At 39.2% G+C, this 16,500-nt stretch overlaps 1 protein-coding gene across 4 annotated transcripts in view; it reads right to left on the bottom strand.

Moving 5' to 3' along the window:
* The window catches only part of ODAD2 (outer dynein arm docking complex subunit 2), an 85,701-nt gene that overhangs the window by 40,840 nt on the left and 28,361 nt on the right, over window positions 1–16,500 (bottom strand). For 3 of the 4 annotated variants that reach the window (XR_013537764.1, XM_073003022.2, XM_078378616.1), the window contains exon 10: window positions 11,229–11,373. Coding sequence is in view for 3 of the 4 variants with exons in the window: in XM_073003022.2 (XP_072859123.2) it covers window positions 11,229–11,373 (145 nt within the window). In the remaining variant the exon portion in view is untranslated. The remainder of the gene's footprint in view (window positions 1–11,228; window positions 11,374–16,500) is intronic. The other variant, XM_020801127.3, reaches the window with a different exon arrangement.

The raw sequence follows: 16,500 nt of genomic DNA, 5'->3' as shown, positions 1-16,500 counted from the left end.
AAGCCGTTGGACTAGAACTCCTATCAGCCCTAGCCAGCATAAGGCACAATAAGGAATAATGGGAGTTGTAGTCCAATACCTAAAAGTCCATATGCCCCTATCCGTGTGCCATATAATTTGCCTATTATATGTGCAGTTGACATGTTGTTTATATGTGCCATCAAGTTGGAAGTGACAATAGCAACCCTAACAGGGGTTTCAAGGAAAGTGAGATATTTAAGGAGTGGTTTTATTAGTTCTTCTCCTCAGTGAGTTTCCATGGCTGATCAGGGATTTGAACGTGGACCTCCTGAATCCTAATCCATCACTCTGTCCACTACACCATACTGGCATTGTACCTCACATACAATACTTATATTCATCAAATACTATATGTTAAAGCCAAACTATGTATACACGTAAAATAAATCCAGCTAAAATAGTGTATCAAAATACACTGAAATGTTGCCCCTTGTTTCAAAATACCTTCCATCGTTAATACAGATTTTAAAGTGAAACCACAGTAAAGTATTTTTCATATGCTCTGACACATTATCTCTATAGCATAACCATTACTACTGAATGCCGCAACAATCATTTTTCTATCTACTACTCATTGCAAAAGGTTCTCAAAGACAAATTTTAACCAAGATGGAAATGGTTAGTTCTCTATTAAATGTGCACAAAGGCTGCATCAGGTTGTTACCATCTTTGAAATTGGATACAGCATGTTAGATACAAAATAAATTTTACTAGCATTGCAACAATCAATTTTAAAGCTTTAAATTAAAGGCAGATTACTTTTGTAAGAGTCCAGGCCTTCCTATAGGATGGTTCAGCATAGAGAACTACATATTTAAATGACAATATAATATGAATTCCAAAGAGAATGTGTGTCAGTGCTCACAAAGAATACATTTTCTAAACAATCTTGGAGTTAGAATTGACAGACAGTCTGCTGAAAATAAAAGCAAATGACAGTCTGCTGAAAATAAAAGAAGCCCCTTGCTCCAGAAATACATAATGTAGAGCTCTTTCAGTTATTTTATTCACCAGTCGATTTAAAAGAACAAAAGCCATTAAGAGTATTGCACAATATCAAATAATATGTTGGAGGTTGTACACTAAACTAGACACTCGTTAATATAAAACAATTACAAATGTTAGACTTTGTCTGCCTTGTAACTTTTCTTGTGGATGAGCCAACGTGAGAAGAATAATGGAAAAGAGGCTTCTGCTATTCCTTATACAAATATCTAGCAGACTAGTTCAGGAACTCCACAGCCACCTTGGAGTCCATGTGGCTCTTCTCGGAACCTGTTCTGAGCATTATCTCGCAGCCAGATTCCCAAAACAGAAGGGAAGGTCTTGTTTCTCAGCACTTACCGTCACTCTTCTGCCCTCTTGTACAAATGAACCTCCATAATCAGCCATATAACTTATGGCCAGAGGGAATATAAAAGGGGAGCACCAAACATATAACTGTGTATGCAACCTATTTGTACAATCTTACAAACTATTGATTTATGGCAACTATACCTACCACCTTCGGAAAGGGATTTTAAAAAAAAGCCCACACACTTATTTGTCTGTATTTGGTCTATTATAATGCAAAAGCCTAGAAAACTAGAGAGATAAGTAGATCATTTGCACTCATTCATGTTATAACCTTCACAACAATCTTTTTATTGCCATGATTTAAAGGCATATATTTAAGTTCTCAAGTAACAGCCAAGCTTCCAGGACCTTAGAACTGAGTAATCTAAGCTCAAGTTGTTCTTCTCTGCTGTCTAGAAGATAGATTTAGCAACTGTTATCTTAATTAGCTTGTAAAGTAGCTGAAGAACTCTGTTTTGATTGCATTCAATTTCTGCTTGGCTGCGTTTACCACATAAGAGCAAAGTATGATGCTAAATTATGTCTCATGAGCAGACTCATTTGTAAAGTAGCTTCACTGTCCTATATTGCTTTGAGCTAAGCAGGTGTATGCGATGCACTACTTGTTAGAATGAACCATCTCTGTTATGATCTCCCAGCAGGTTTTTTTTAAAATACTTGAGCGTTCCCAAATGTTCATTTTCTGTTCCAACTTTTCATTCTATTTTACAGAACACACAGGTCAAGTTGTAACTTGTTAGAGATGAGTTATGGACAAGTATAAGTGAGTTGTGGAATAATTCCTTGCCCCATTTCCTGAGTCCTCTGCAATTCTTGGGACACAGCCTGGCAGTAAATAAAAGATACGTACACATTAAAAGAGCCAGGGCCAGTGGAAAATCCTAATCATGATAAAAAAGAATCACAGATTCTGTAACATTCACATTGCATGTCTACAATGCATGGAAAATAGCTATTGTTTAAGAGCTAATTAAGGACTGACAACATCAAGGCCTAGTACCTCTCAACAACAAGAAAGTACGAGTAGTTAAATTCAGATTAGAACTGTTAACCGGCTCTTGGAAACATTAAAACAAAAACCCCATATGATATGGGAGGGGAACTTCTCACTTCATGTATACTTTTAATATACTGGATATTGTAGACCTCTTCACTGCTCCGTGGCTTTCTCACCTATTCATTCTGTACCAAACTACAGAATGAGATAAAGCACCCCTGGAAAGGCAGTCCCTCTTAATGCAATCCAACTATCCTGCCAAAGGCTCACCTCAATAAAAAGCCCTTTGCCTGCCAGGAGGAGGACAACAAGGAGGGGACCAGACTAACCTCTTTTGGTAGTGAGTTCCACAGCCTGGGAGCATTAATAGCAGAAGTTCCAATTCCCTTATTCAATGGCATTTACTTTGACATTTATGGATTGTACCCCTAACCATCTTTCTGTAATGACAGCCAGGATTTGGACTTGGCAGGTAGTTAAGCTGCAGGAAAAGATGGGCACAGATTACATGCAAGCCAGACAAAAGCACTGTCTACATGTGTGCCAAACAAATATTCTGTATCTGCCACTTTATGCATTCTTAGTTAAGATTGAACTTGAGGGACAAAGAGCTTCTTCTGAAGGAAAGATGAAAATCTACACCCTCACCAGTGGCTATGCTAACTATGGAAGCTGAAGTCCATGAACATGCTTGTGTGTGTGGTGGGGGTCACATTTCCCATCACTGCTCTAAACACGGCTCCTGAAGGGCCAGAATACTTTATTGGGTTTTTGTGTATATGCATGTTGTTCTCTTTTTCCCATCAAATGATAAGATTCCATCCACTATATATTTCACATGAAGAACACCTCTTGTATTTAATATCCTCAGCAAGGGTACTTTGAATGCATTTAGTATTTGAAATGCACAAGACATACCACATGCAAAGTCCTTCAATGGTACATGAAAGAGTACTTCTGAGAAGGTGCTCTGCAGCATAGAGACAGTGTCTATAGAAAATCACTTATCTATTTCTACACTGCCTTTCCTTTAACCAGAATCACTTAACTTGTTCCACCTTTTTGTCATTTGCCTTTATTAATGGTTTTGTGACATCCTTCACAATCAGGGCAACATAAAGAATTAAAAGTCAATTTAAAAAAATGTAAACAGGAAGCAAGGTCAGCTGACAGTATCAAGATGTGAACCTTCAATTATCCTCTGAACAGCAGTAAGACAAAACATATTTCTCACAGGGATTATGCTGGCAATGCTCATCATTCTCAGCCTGCATACCTATGGCCATGTTGCCAGAGGGTGGTGAGAGTTACAATCCAGCACTTCTCACAGGGAAAGGCTGCTCTGTGCCCATGTGTGCAGAATACATAGAGAATGCTTTTTCGGGCACCCAGCCACCCTCCCTCCCTATCTCTAGTATGAGTTTTTCTGGTCACCTTTAAGGGGCCGGATAGGAATTTTTGACCATCCTGATTGGCCTTTGGATGTGGGGATTTTTCACATATCTCACACTGGAGTAGGGTTGTTGGCATTCTGGTGGAAAATTTTGGTCACACTGGCGGGTAGTGCGGAAAAACAGGTATTTTTGGTGTGTCCCACTGTAATTTCAGGTAAGCCAACAGCGCATCTGACCTCCCGGCACTGCAGATTGTGCGATTACAGTGCCTGTGGCGGGAAGATGCGCTGGGCTACTTCTGGACCAACAGTCATCGAGTAAAGATGGCTTGAGGTCTGGGGGTGTTTTATTAGCAGCTGTCCGGGTTCTTGCTGTCTGTAAGACTGCCAGAGCTGGGGACTCGCCCATTTTTCGATCAAGGGATATTTGGATACCCCTGCCATTTACCTATTTCCGCACTACAGCAGCCCCCCCTTATGTTGCCAAAGGATGGCAAAAATTTTAATCTGAATTTATATTAATAAAGTGTGGCCCGTATTTAACCCATATCAATGTCTCGTGTCTTTATTCCGGGGTTGGGAGGGCAAAGAGAGATTAGATCCAATATGCAAGTGAAATGACAGTCTTAGAGGAAGACCTTAAGAGATGGTCTTGCCACTTTCTCCTTGGTTTCCATGTCCTTTAGCCAAGTTCAAACTCTTTATCACCACAGGAATTAGAGCACCAGAGAAGGGCTGGAACACTTAGAATGCCCTTTTGATTTGCTTTATTACTTTAAATGGCATTTTATGCCTTGTTCTTTTGCCAGACTATCATTGCAGGAGGCAGTTAATATGCTGAAGAATATCACTGGGCACCTCCCCAAAGAGTCTGGGTCTAAAGAGTTGTCACTTATGTAGTTAGTTGTACTTGAGAGTTCATATTAATGGAGTGGTACATAAGTTGAAATAATAATTAACTAGGTGCTTTGGGGGGTGGTAATAAGGGTGCAAAATGTTATAGTTTGAAAGTATGTAATGAATATCTCCAAAGTTACCTTCTTATATTAAAAGTGACATTTTTCAGTGATGTGTTCTATGTGTTTTATGTTCCATCAAGTAGGGGGTTTCAAGATAAGTAAGCTACTGTATTTAAAGACTGGTTTACCAGTTCCACCTCCCAGTGCATTTCCATGGCAAAGTGGAGACTTAAATCCAGGTTCCCCAAGTCTTATTTTGTCAATCCATGGGTATTTTCTAATTATTTCCCAATGTTAGTGATATACTAATTTTAATGTTTTAGTTTTCTAATTACTTCCAAAAGTTATTGTACTTGAAAACTGAACATTTCAGGACAACTTTTAAAGGTCTTACACTTGAACATCCATGAACACTGCTACAGCACTCACCATGTCATTTTAGGTTTAGGTAGTTGGGATGTTAGATTGGAGCTTTAATTTTAATCAAACTACTTTATTTTCAGCAGAGGATATGATAATGCCTTTTGTATCTTTACTACTCTGTATGTCTATTTGTTGCTTATTAATCTGTTTAACTGTAGATTTTGTTGCTGCTATCTGTAATTTGGTATCCTAGCTATTTATATATTACCCCAAGAGTGCCTGATCACTATGGGATGGTATGAAAATTAATATAAGAGCATTGTAAGTCATGTTTACAGGCATTTTGATAGGCATTTTTTTCCATTTTCATGTCATCATACACTTCATGGCATTTGGAAAGAAAGTGGCAAGAAAAGTTTTGGTTTTTTTTTTTTTTTTTTTTTTTTTTTTGTATTGCCTTTTGTATTTTTGAAGGTAAAATATCAGAATTGGTCACCAGGGGGAATCAGACAGCATTTTCTTGTATATTTTCCCCTCCTTGTAATAACAAGGCAAAGTGTAATAAGACTCCAGGCAACAAGCTAGCTTCCTGAATGGAACTGTGACAATGGCAAAGATCATCTGGCTGCTTTCAAGCAATTAATTACTCTATAAGTTCCTTTTAAAAAATGGCCCGAGCTCTCCATTTCTCTCAAAGTAGGGCTGATAATGGGAGAGAGAATCTGGAGAAATTCTGTTCTCAACATCTGGCAAGAGCTGCAGCTGTCACAAGTGGGTGTGGGGTCATGGCTGGGCCTTCTACAGCGTCTGTGAAAGAAATTTAACAAGGCTAATCTGGGAAGACCCACTGCTTCTTCAGACAGTTAAGAAAACAACAAGCAGCTGCGCCTGAATAAAAAGTTGGGCAATTCAGTTAAACTGGAGCCAAAAGATTTTCTAAGGAAAAGCTAAACCATATGAACAGAGAAACAAAATATATGGGGAACAATGCTTTCTGGGAACAAACAATTCACTAGATTAGGAAGCCAGCTCCTAAAATTCACAGAAAAGGTTTTCTGGGATCTCTGACATATCTTTCAAAGCAGCAATGATGGAAAGGTAGTCCTCTGCCAAGCATCTCCTCTTTTCTCACTGGTAATGGAATGAATAAACAGGCAGAAGCCAAGGCATAGACCCTGATGCTTCTTCTGCTCAAGTTAGAAGGCACCAACTGGCAAGTTCTTATGAACTGTATACTAACCGTTTCATCTCTTTCTGTTCCTGTATCCAAGGCACAAACAAGCTCCGGCCAGAAAGGTGGTTCCTTATTATACACTGTTGTCCACTGTACACCAAATTAGCTACGTCTATGTGCTCTGAGCTTTCAAAACCACAAATGAATGCACATTTTCAAACTCTGTGTTAAAATACTGTACAGTAATACAGAACAGCAGGACTGAAAAAGTATGCACCATTTTAATGGCACAAAATTTTTAGACCGTTTTAAGTATAGAACTTTATTGGCACACTACTAATTACAGATTTTTGCTACCTGTTACTTATAAGGGTACTGATACAATTTTACTCCATGTAGTTAAATCTTAATTTCTATGATTACTACTATAAGCAATTTTCCTTTATAAACTAGGAATAGAATTTTGAAGAGCCATATATTTTTTTCCTCTTCTTCTTTCTCCTTGGGCCTTCTTTCTTTGAGTGAGTCCCCCACCACCCTTTTTTGGGGTTTTAATGATATTTGTGTGGATAATTATGCTGCAATGCACATTTAAGGGGTTGTACAAAAAAAATCTGTTCTAATATAACCAATCCATAACTCAGTTTCCAACCATTATCTGTGTAGCTAATTTGATCCAGCAACATTACACATTGCTTTTTTAAAAAACCCTTCCAATGAAAGAGAATGAAACAAATTTAAAAGTCATTTATAATTGTTGACATTTATGGGAGGGTCTAAGTAAAACAGCCTCTGATTTCTCTTCTTTGAAAACCAATCTCAAAGCAATTCAACTTTCTGCTCCACAATTATGATCATCTAAAATCCAAGTAGAAAACAACAAGTGACAAACAAATATTTATTTTGGAACCTACTCTGATGGATATACTTCCTAATTACAAAAACAGCAAAACTCTCTTCCCTGCCATGTAGAAGCCTGCAAATCCCTATTATTTAATACAGAGCAAAGCACCTATCCTTGTCTTTCCTAACCTCTTACTGCTTTCGGCAGCAGTTCTGTTGATCTTGAGAATATTAGCTTCGAAATCTTAGTATCACAGAAAACCAATATAGGATCATTGACAGATTTTACTTATGCCACATAGAAGCTTCTTGTATTAATGGTGTATAGGGGGGGGGGACCTACCACGAAGTATACATCTACATCTTGGAAATGTGGGGGTTGCAGTCTAAAAAACAACTTTTCCCCACCTGTGGTGAAAAACAGCATATACATGGTATGTGAGCAGAGCTGGTGCAGGAACAGAAAACTAAGCCCAATCACCATCCCAGGCTCATTTTCTGTCTCAGATCCTTTATGTTGGGTAGTTTAAGAACACATTATATTTCTCAGTCATAACCTACCACTGTTTTATACTTCTATACACATTTGCCATATCCGTGCAGAAATATTCTGGAATTAATTATATGTATTATATTAATTGTATATGTTTTATTCGTATAGACCAAGTCTACTGTTCTTTCCAATCTTCCAGACAAGAAATAGGAGATGACATGCCATATTGTTTAACAGAAATTCCTCCCTGGCATTTTCATGTGCGAGTCACAGACAATACAATAAACTGAAATAAACTGGGGATCCTCCATTTTTTTTAAAAAAGAAAATCTTTTATTTTTCACCATAGCTGCAAAACAGATACTGTGGGCAACATTTATTTTAATAAAAAGTTAGTTCTACCACTGTAGCGTTCACCCTAAGTCACGCAATAAGTTACGTATTATTCATGAGTTATATGCTAATGTGGTTAAAAGGTGGAGCCAGAAGAGATGTTAAAAGGTGGAGCCTGAGAGGGGAGTCAGTCAGTCTGGAGGAGTCTGAGTTGAGTCTGTGCTATGAATCAGAGAGAGAAGGATAGTTTGGGGTCTCAGGAGTGATCAGTCTGAGTGTAAACTGTGATAATTACTATAGAAGGTTAATATTGAAGCTGGATGAAACTTGAAGAAAGTGCTTATGAATTGTTCCAGAAACCAATTGGATTCAATAAAGCTGTTCTATTAAAAAGTCAGTACTGAATGGACCTTCATCCTTTCTAAGTAAAGTAAGTTGATAAGGAGGTCAACTGGTGGCAGCGTGTCAAGAGGTGTTTTGGTTTGCCTTTCTGAGCTCTGTATTTAGTGAGACAAACAGGGGCCATGAGGTGAACTCAACAACCACTATTTGTAACTAGGATTGTAATATATAAGGCTTTTGCTAGGGCACCAAAATTCAATAGGTGCCAAAATCTAGTGGTGAATCTATATGTTTTGGGAAAATAAATGCCAAAATCTTCACTTTCCTTTTTTTGTTGTTGTTTTTTGAAAGCATAATCCTTATTTTTCTTATCGAGGGACACCTCCTTTTCCTCTTCCTTTTTCATGGTGAGAGGCTCATTCTCACAGCCCAGGGCAGAAAGGATGGGAAACTATGCTGCTTGCCAAAATTGCTAATTATTGCTCTGTACATTTTCAAGTGTATCTTTTGAAACTTCAACAATCCAGCGCTCCTGCAAGGAGATGTGCAAATGGAAAACACATATGTGGTGCTCACCCTGTGCTTTAGACAAGTCTGGGGGGCAACACAGAGCTTCGTCAGGAAGTATTCTTGGTTGTGTTACATTAGGTGCACACTACTAGAATGAGACTGGCAAGCAATGAAAAAATGCAAATAAAGTTCATCTAATTTGTAACTTTCTAGTGATCAATAAAGATATCACCAAAATATGTTTCTGTTTGGCTCAAATAGCTATTTTTTTACCTTGCTACTGGAAACACCATGATCACTTCAGACAAGGCTTTCCTGTGAGACTGCCCTTCAGTAAGAATTCTATCTCAACTAACCATGCATTCCAATTATCTTTTTTTTAACCCTGGTGTGATTCTTAAAATTGACCTCATATTTTGCTGGTGTAAAAACCGCTACCTTACTCTACAGTTGCATTAATAACAGGGACCCAAGCTTAAGAGAGGAGAAACTGTAAATTGGTATCTTTCACATTTAAGTCTCATATGGAATTCGCAACCACAATCTTGCTAGTGGTCTGGTTTCAAGATCTGTAGACATCACATGCACAATCTTTGTACTGTTTACCTCAACCCCAACTTAAATTCCACCTATATGACCTTATGTGCTGATGAAGAGTACTAGAAAATTCAAAAGAAAACCTTACCTGTAACTTTTTAGTGACCCCCCAAAAAGTATTATCCAAACCTGATGGCTCACACAGCTATTTTTTCTGTTCATAATATATTCTGTTCATAACTTTTCCCCAACTTGGCATCCTCCAGATGTGTTCAAAATGAACTCCCAGAATCTCCCAACTTTGCTGATTCAGAATCTAATATCTAGGAACAGGATAATCATCCTATCCTCGGCTTCCACTCTTCTAAAGGAAAGTGTTGCAAAACCCCATAAGTGACTTTTTTGATTTATGACGCCAACTGCCACTGCTATGGTATATGTTTAAAATGTAATGGATCTTATTTTATTATTCATCTTTTGGCCAGCTGCAAGCATACTTCAGTTTTAAACTGGGTGTAACTGTCCATCATATTGTTGTGACATACACTCAGACCTTCCACCACAATTCAATTAAGAGCAGCTTTCGAAAATAAATAGATCTTCCAGCTATTGGACTGCCACACCACATTTTCAATGCAATCCTAAGCATGTTTACATAGAAGTAAGTCCCACTATAGTCTTAAATTGCTATATTCCAGCCAATGAATATTCATAAAAGAGACATCGTTACTTGATGAACTGTGCAAAATATAAGTTGACATATGTCGTAAATAAACCCAAGTCTAGTCAGACTAATTTGAGCTAATCTCTTGAACAAGTATATGTTTTAATCAGAATTCTTTCCTTTTGGGTAGAGTGGAGGGTTTTTTTTTTAATGAAAGTCAATACAGAGAGGGAAACCAGGTATCCAGAAACTTTTCAGAGAGGTAAATTATGATTGAGCCTGCTCAGGTTTTTTTTTAAAGTTCAGTTTTGCACAAATATTTGAATAACCTCAGCATGCAATTTGATATTCTCCTGCCAGAGTCATGTAATTCACTGACTACCTTTCCAGCAAACAGTTTATCTGGTTCTCAGTAAGAAATTTAGTGAGACTCATATTCCACAACACAGAATAAACTTACCCACCAACCTTCTTAGCACAGACAATACGTAGCTGACTGGGCAAGAGGCCACCGCTTCATACTGAACTTCAAAAAAAAAACTGCTATTGCTTCTTGAACACTCATTAGTAGTGAGTGCATCAAACAGCACAAGCCTCGGCTGCTTTAGGGCTTCAAATCAGGGATTCCATCTCATTAAGAAAACTTACCTCAAACTGCATGAAGTTCGTATTTTCCACTCATCCTACAGATTAATAATGAACTCATTTTCTGAGTCTGGGTCCTTATGTAGCCACTGTCTATAAACAAGAGAGAGGTATCCAAGCTTGCAAGAACCTGGGTTTTCAGCAGTGCAGAAAATCTTTAAGTAGGGAAAAGCCCTCTACCGAAGAGGGAAACAGAAAAAAATGCAATAGGGACTCGGCACAGAGTGATGTGGAACTGTTGATGAAGGAAAGAGAAATCCACTGGAAAGAGAGAATGGAACGGAGTATTCTGAAAGAAAGATGACCAGCTGGCCCCTACGAAGGAACACTCAACATTCCAACATGTTGGTTCCAGTTTCACACATATTTTTAATTCCACTTTCAATGCGGTATATTTTATTATATTACCAGACTGATGATGTGATCCACAAAAATATACTGTTCCACTGAAATACTTGTTTTCAGTTGCAAATTAATTTAGGGGTTTAAATACGAGGGGAGGTAAGAAATAGACCTGGAGTGAAATTTTATAATCTAATTAGAACTGAGGAATAGTTTGGACATTTGCAGTCTTCTGAAGAAAAGTCAGTTTACTCACCTTTATATATTTTACTAATTTTTGAATCTGCCAGTATTCTGATGGCAAATCTGTATTGATCTCCTGGTGGCGTTCAGGTTGTTCTTCATCATCTTCACTCTCGCTCTCGCTCTCGCTCTCATCTTCAGGTTTTAGGGGAGGTCTGCTAAATAAAAACAAAGAAATCACAACTGAAAGTTACGAGCATGGAAAACCTGATGTATTTCAACACACAAGAGGGGCTGCACAATGAGACATCGAGAAAGGTGGCCTATGCACATATAACTGTGTGGGTACAGGTTTCCAGAACCCCCAATAGCACAGATAATGGGAGTGAACTCTAGGCAACACCTTTGCATGATGATAGGAACAGTTGCTCTTTGCACACCTGAACAGGGCTATAAAAATAAACACTTTTTTCCAATCAATCAGTGCTGGTGCATAATGTCACTTTTTGAGGACTTATGCACGCCACATTAAAATTGAGTAATATGTAATGTATACTGGCTGAAAACCTGCTATACAGTTACAGAAAAGGTGTCACTTTTGGAAGGAAAATGCCATAAGCTTAGAAATCTCTGTAGACATGGGGAATTTTAGCATGCAACAGATGGTGTCTGAGATTTCTTAATTTATGGCAATTTGTTTCCAAAAGTTACACTTTTTCTGTAACTGTGCAACAGGATTTTGCCTATTAAGTTATGTGTTTATAAAAGGCACCACTTCTTATTGCCTATGCATTTGAATGCTTTACCCTAAGCATCAAGTCATGTGACTGGAATCATTGTGTTGTATCAGTTGGCAGCAAGGAGAGAGCAGATAGCCATATTAATCGGTTGCACATTAAAGACATAAAAGTTTTACTATTGATGAATTTGCACATAGCCCTTAGAGTGAACACATCCATAATTTATGAAACACATACAACATTCCTAAGTAATAGTAGGTCAGCATTATTATTTTCATATTCCTTATAGCAAATAAAGTCTGAGAAAGCCTTCCTTATAATCTCAGTTCATGTTCTCACTAGTCATAGGAAGGGCTATTGAACCATTGCAATGTTTGGAAGACATTTCAGATCTAACTGGCACATTTGAAGGGCAAGTGATTAACCCTTTTATTACAGGCATTTTTTCCTATCAAAATTCCCACTCATCCATGCAGTATTCTTCCATGGAGGCAGAGGTGGGATTGACCCGGTTCGCACTGGTTCCATAGAGGTGGTTGTTATTTTTTATTTTAGTTCGGAGATCCGGTTACTGGCCTGAGATGAATGAAGCCGGAGGAGCCAGGTGACCAGCGACAAGCGGGGGAGGGAGGGGGGCTATGTGTTTTTTTTCAAGTTAAAGACAACTAAGGCTGTTGCTCTGACAATTTGAGGAGACAAATGGCAGGCTTACTCAAAAACAGGAAGACAGCTATCAGTTTTTTAACACTAGTAAGATTTACCATCAGGCCAGGGTTGAAGAAAGCAGATCAACATATCAAAGGGGAATCGAAACTATCCAGACATTCAGGCTGGGGGCTGGAGGGACTGCGAGGAGGAGGAGGAGGAGGAGGAGGAGGAGGAGGAGGAGGAAGGACTAAAGCATACTAATCAAGGATTTGTGACCAGCATCTTCAAGAGGACTGTGTTGAGATAGGTTTAAGTTTCAAGCTTTCATTTTTGAGATTATTCAAGTAAGTAAGTATAATACATAAAAGGCAAACTATGTTTGAGCATAAAGCTGGCTTTTTATTAAATATTTCCCTGCCTTAGCTGTTTGCCATGCAGTCTTGACTCTGGCAGGCAAAGACTTTTGTGGTAGGCTTTTTTAACATGTAAACTGCTGTGGAGAAATGGAGGGAGGGAAATGAAATGGGATTGCTTTTTTAAATTTTTATCATGTAAAATATATTTTCAAAATTATTTCAACAGGATTCCCTTTAGAACCTTTTAGCATTTATGTATTATTGCATCTTTATGCTGCCTTATAGTGGGATGTAAAAAAAAAAATATCATTGTGTCAGGGTTTGTGAACCACTGGAGACACTCTGCAGGGAGAAAGATGGGTTAAAAATAAAAACAAACAAACAAACAACCCAAGGCTCCAGGGTTTTAAAAAAACTGATACTTCTATTTTTTGAAAGAAATAAATACCTGAACTTTGGAGAAAAAAGGTCAGAAGCCTGTTGGTGATTAATTAGTTATTTAGATTTTCAGGGAGGGAACATGCCACTTTTTCCATTGGTATGCGGAAATCTAGTATTTAGGATCTATGGAAAAACTAATGGGGAACCAGGCTCTATCAGGTATTATATTTTATTATGATTGTAAAAAATTTAAAAGTGGCTAAGGGCATCTATTTGCAAAGGCTTTCACGGCTGGGATCTGATGGTTGTTGTGGGTTTTTCAGGAAGAACAATTTTCAGAACACGGCCAAAGAGCCCGAAAAAAACCCACAACAAACAATTAAGGGAATAACCTTTCAACTTTCTGGAACTGGCAGTTAGATGCATAAAAAACCTGTTGTTGCTGTTATTGTTATGTGTCGTCAAATTCCCCCCTACTTAGGCTGCCCCTAGGAATGAGCAATCTCCAACATGGCCTGGCCTCAACAGCCCTGCCCATCTATTGCAAACTCAAGCTTGTGGTTTCATTAGGAAGTAGGTCCATCTTGCATTTAGCCTTCCTCTTTTCCTGCTGCCTTCCACATTACCAAGTATTATGGTCGTTTTCAATCTATGCCTGCCTTCTCATGATGTGCCCAAAGTAGTACAGCCTCAGGTTTTTTGTTTTTTGTTTTGCCTCTGGAGATAATTTAGGCTTAATTGGATCTAGAACCCAATTACTCATATTTTTTGGCAGTCCAGGGTATCTGCCATACGATCCGATCAGGCCAAGGGTGTCTGCAAAGATGATTGAATTTTTGTTAATTGGGACAGTCCTCTTTGAAGAGCCACATGTCAGCATGCTGTTTTAAGCTTCTGTTTTTGCAACGTTGCCCCTTTGCGCTGTCCTCAACAGCCCTGCACAGCTGGTGCAAACTAAACCTTGTGGGTTCTTTGATGGTGTCAATCCATCTCACATTTGGTTTTCCTCTTTTCCTGTTGCCTCCAACTTTTCTACAGAACCTGGAATGGGGAGGGATTAAATGTTGGTGAATTGGGGAGTGGGTGAGAGAGATGCTTGCGTGGCAGCCTAGTATTGAGTCAACATGTTTTTACAATTATTTTGTAAGAAAAAGTGACTCATTTGAAAACAAGACGAAAAGAGCAGAACCCACAAGCTGCAAAAAAAGCATACATTTCATAAATAAATAACTGGCCAATGGGTTTCTCTGGCCACTGTTTTGAGGGAGATCGTAACCCTGTCTTTGTGGTTGGTGCAGGAGTCTGGGAGTTGTAGTCCCCCCATTAAGGGCATTTATTTGCAAAGCTTTCACGGCTGGGGTCTGATGGTTGTTGTGGGTTTTTTGGGCTCGTTGGCCGTGTTCTGAAGGTTGTTCTTCCTAACGTCTCACCACAGAGACTGGAAGAAATGTTAGGAAGAACAACCTTCAGAACACGGCCAAAGAGCCTGAAAAACCCACAACAACCAATTAAGGGAATAACCTTTCAACTTTTTGGAACTGGCAGTTAAATACATACAAAACCTGAGGTTGCTGTTATTGTTATGTATCGTCAAATTCCCCCCTACTTAGGGTGCCCCTAGGAATGAGCAATCTCCAACATGGCCTGGCCTCAACAGCCCTGCCCATCTATTGCAAACTCAAGCTTGTGGTTTCCTTAGGGAGTAGGTCTATCTTGCATTTGGCCTTCCTCTTTCCCTGCTGCCTTCTACCTTTCCCAGTATTATGGTCTTTTTCAATCTATGCCTGCCTTCTCATGATGTGCCCGAAGTAGGACTTTTCCACAGAACCTGGAATGGGGAGGGATTAAATGATTGTGGCATTGTTCAGAGACCAGTTCACATCCCAGGGTGGCAGCCCTCTCTTGCTTGTGCCACAGAAAAAGTTTCATTATTACTATTACTGTTGCTTTGTGGTAAGAACTTTTTTTTTCAGAAGGGGTCAGAGAATTTGAGAGTTATTATCAAGTTCATCTTCGCTTTACATGTGTGTTACGTGCCATTCAAGATGACCCTAATGGGCCTTTCAAGGCAAGTGAGGTTCTCCTTCTTCTTCCTTCCCTTCTTCCCACACAACTACCTTCCTTGTTTCCCCAGAGCAGGGAATAGAGATTAAACCTGCACTGCATGGGGTTACACAGCACTCTCCTTGAAAACTAAGGCTTGTATTTTAGGACTCTTCCCTGAGGACTTGTGTGGGGCTGAAGGAGAAAAGGGGCAGCAGAGGAGGACAGAGGAGATGAAAATGGAAGGTGGAAATTTGGGGAAGACAGTGGAGGGGGGGGAGTCTTATGTTTTTGGTGAAACTGTGGCATGAAGGAAAAGTGGAAAATGAGAAGAGGAAGCAGCTGCCAGGGCTCTGAGGGAAGCCATCATCACTACCAGCGCCGCCAGCAACACCAACACCCCCAAAGCGACTGACGAGGAGAAGCGGTGGGTGCGGGGTGGAGGGGAAAGATGGAGGAGGAGGAGACCACAGAGGAGTCAGTAACTGAAGGACCGATTGAGGTGGTGGGGGTGAGGTGGAGTGGCAACAGACTGAAAAGGGAACATACCTTCCAAGCCAGAAGGAAGCGGGGGGGGAGAAGAACTCCACAACAGGTGCGCAAAGGCTGCCTCCAGGTAACAACAAACAGGGCTATCAGTCATTTCAGGAGCAGGAAAGGGGAGGGAAGCAATTTTTACTGGTGAGCTATAGGGCAAAATAGGAGGTAAAGGGAAGGAGAGATGTGTCAGTTCTCTGTCAAACTTGGTCATAAGCACCCACTGTGAGGTGTGTGTTTGTGTGTGTGTTTTTGGCACATGCCCATGGTGAGGGTAACAGCAGCAGTATGCCCAAACAGATGCACTTATCCAGATGTCTTAATTATGTGAGAAGTAGTTGTGATAATAGGCAGTAGGGAGACCACTGTGGCAGAAATCCTCATCAGATCCCACTGTCCTGGGCATTTACTTACTTATTTACATATTTATTTACATATTTACATATTTACATATTGACTTATTTATTTATTTATTTATTTATTTATTTATTTATTTATTTATTTATTTATTTATTTATTTATCATTAGGACATAGAACCTGTTGTTAATTTATTTGAATCCCACCACTGCATGGAGGGGAATGTTAAACGGACACAGTATCTTTTCCCCTGTGTGAGGGAGAACAGCTGGGGAGAACAAC

Source organism: Pogona vitticeps, chromosome 6 (genome assembly GCF_051106095.1).
Source record: "Pogona vitticeps strain Pit_001003342236 chromosome 6, PviZW2.1, whole genome shotgun sequence".
Taxonomy (NCBI): domain Eukaryota; kingdom Metazoa; phylum Chordata; class Lepidosauria; order Squamata; family Agamidae; genus Pogona; species Pogona vitticeps.
The sequence above is the reverse complement of the archived record's forward strand: the minus strand, read 5'-3'. Positions and strand labels throughout refer to the sequence as shown.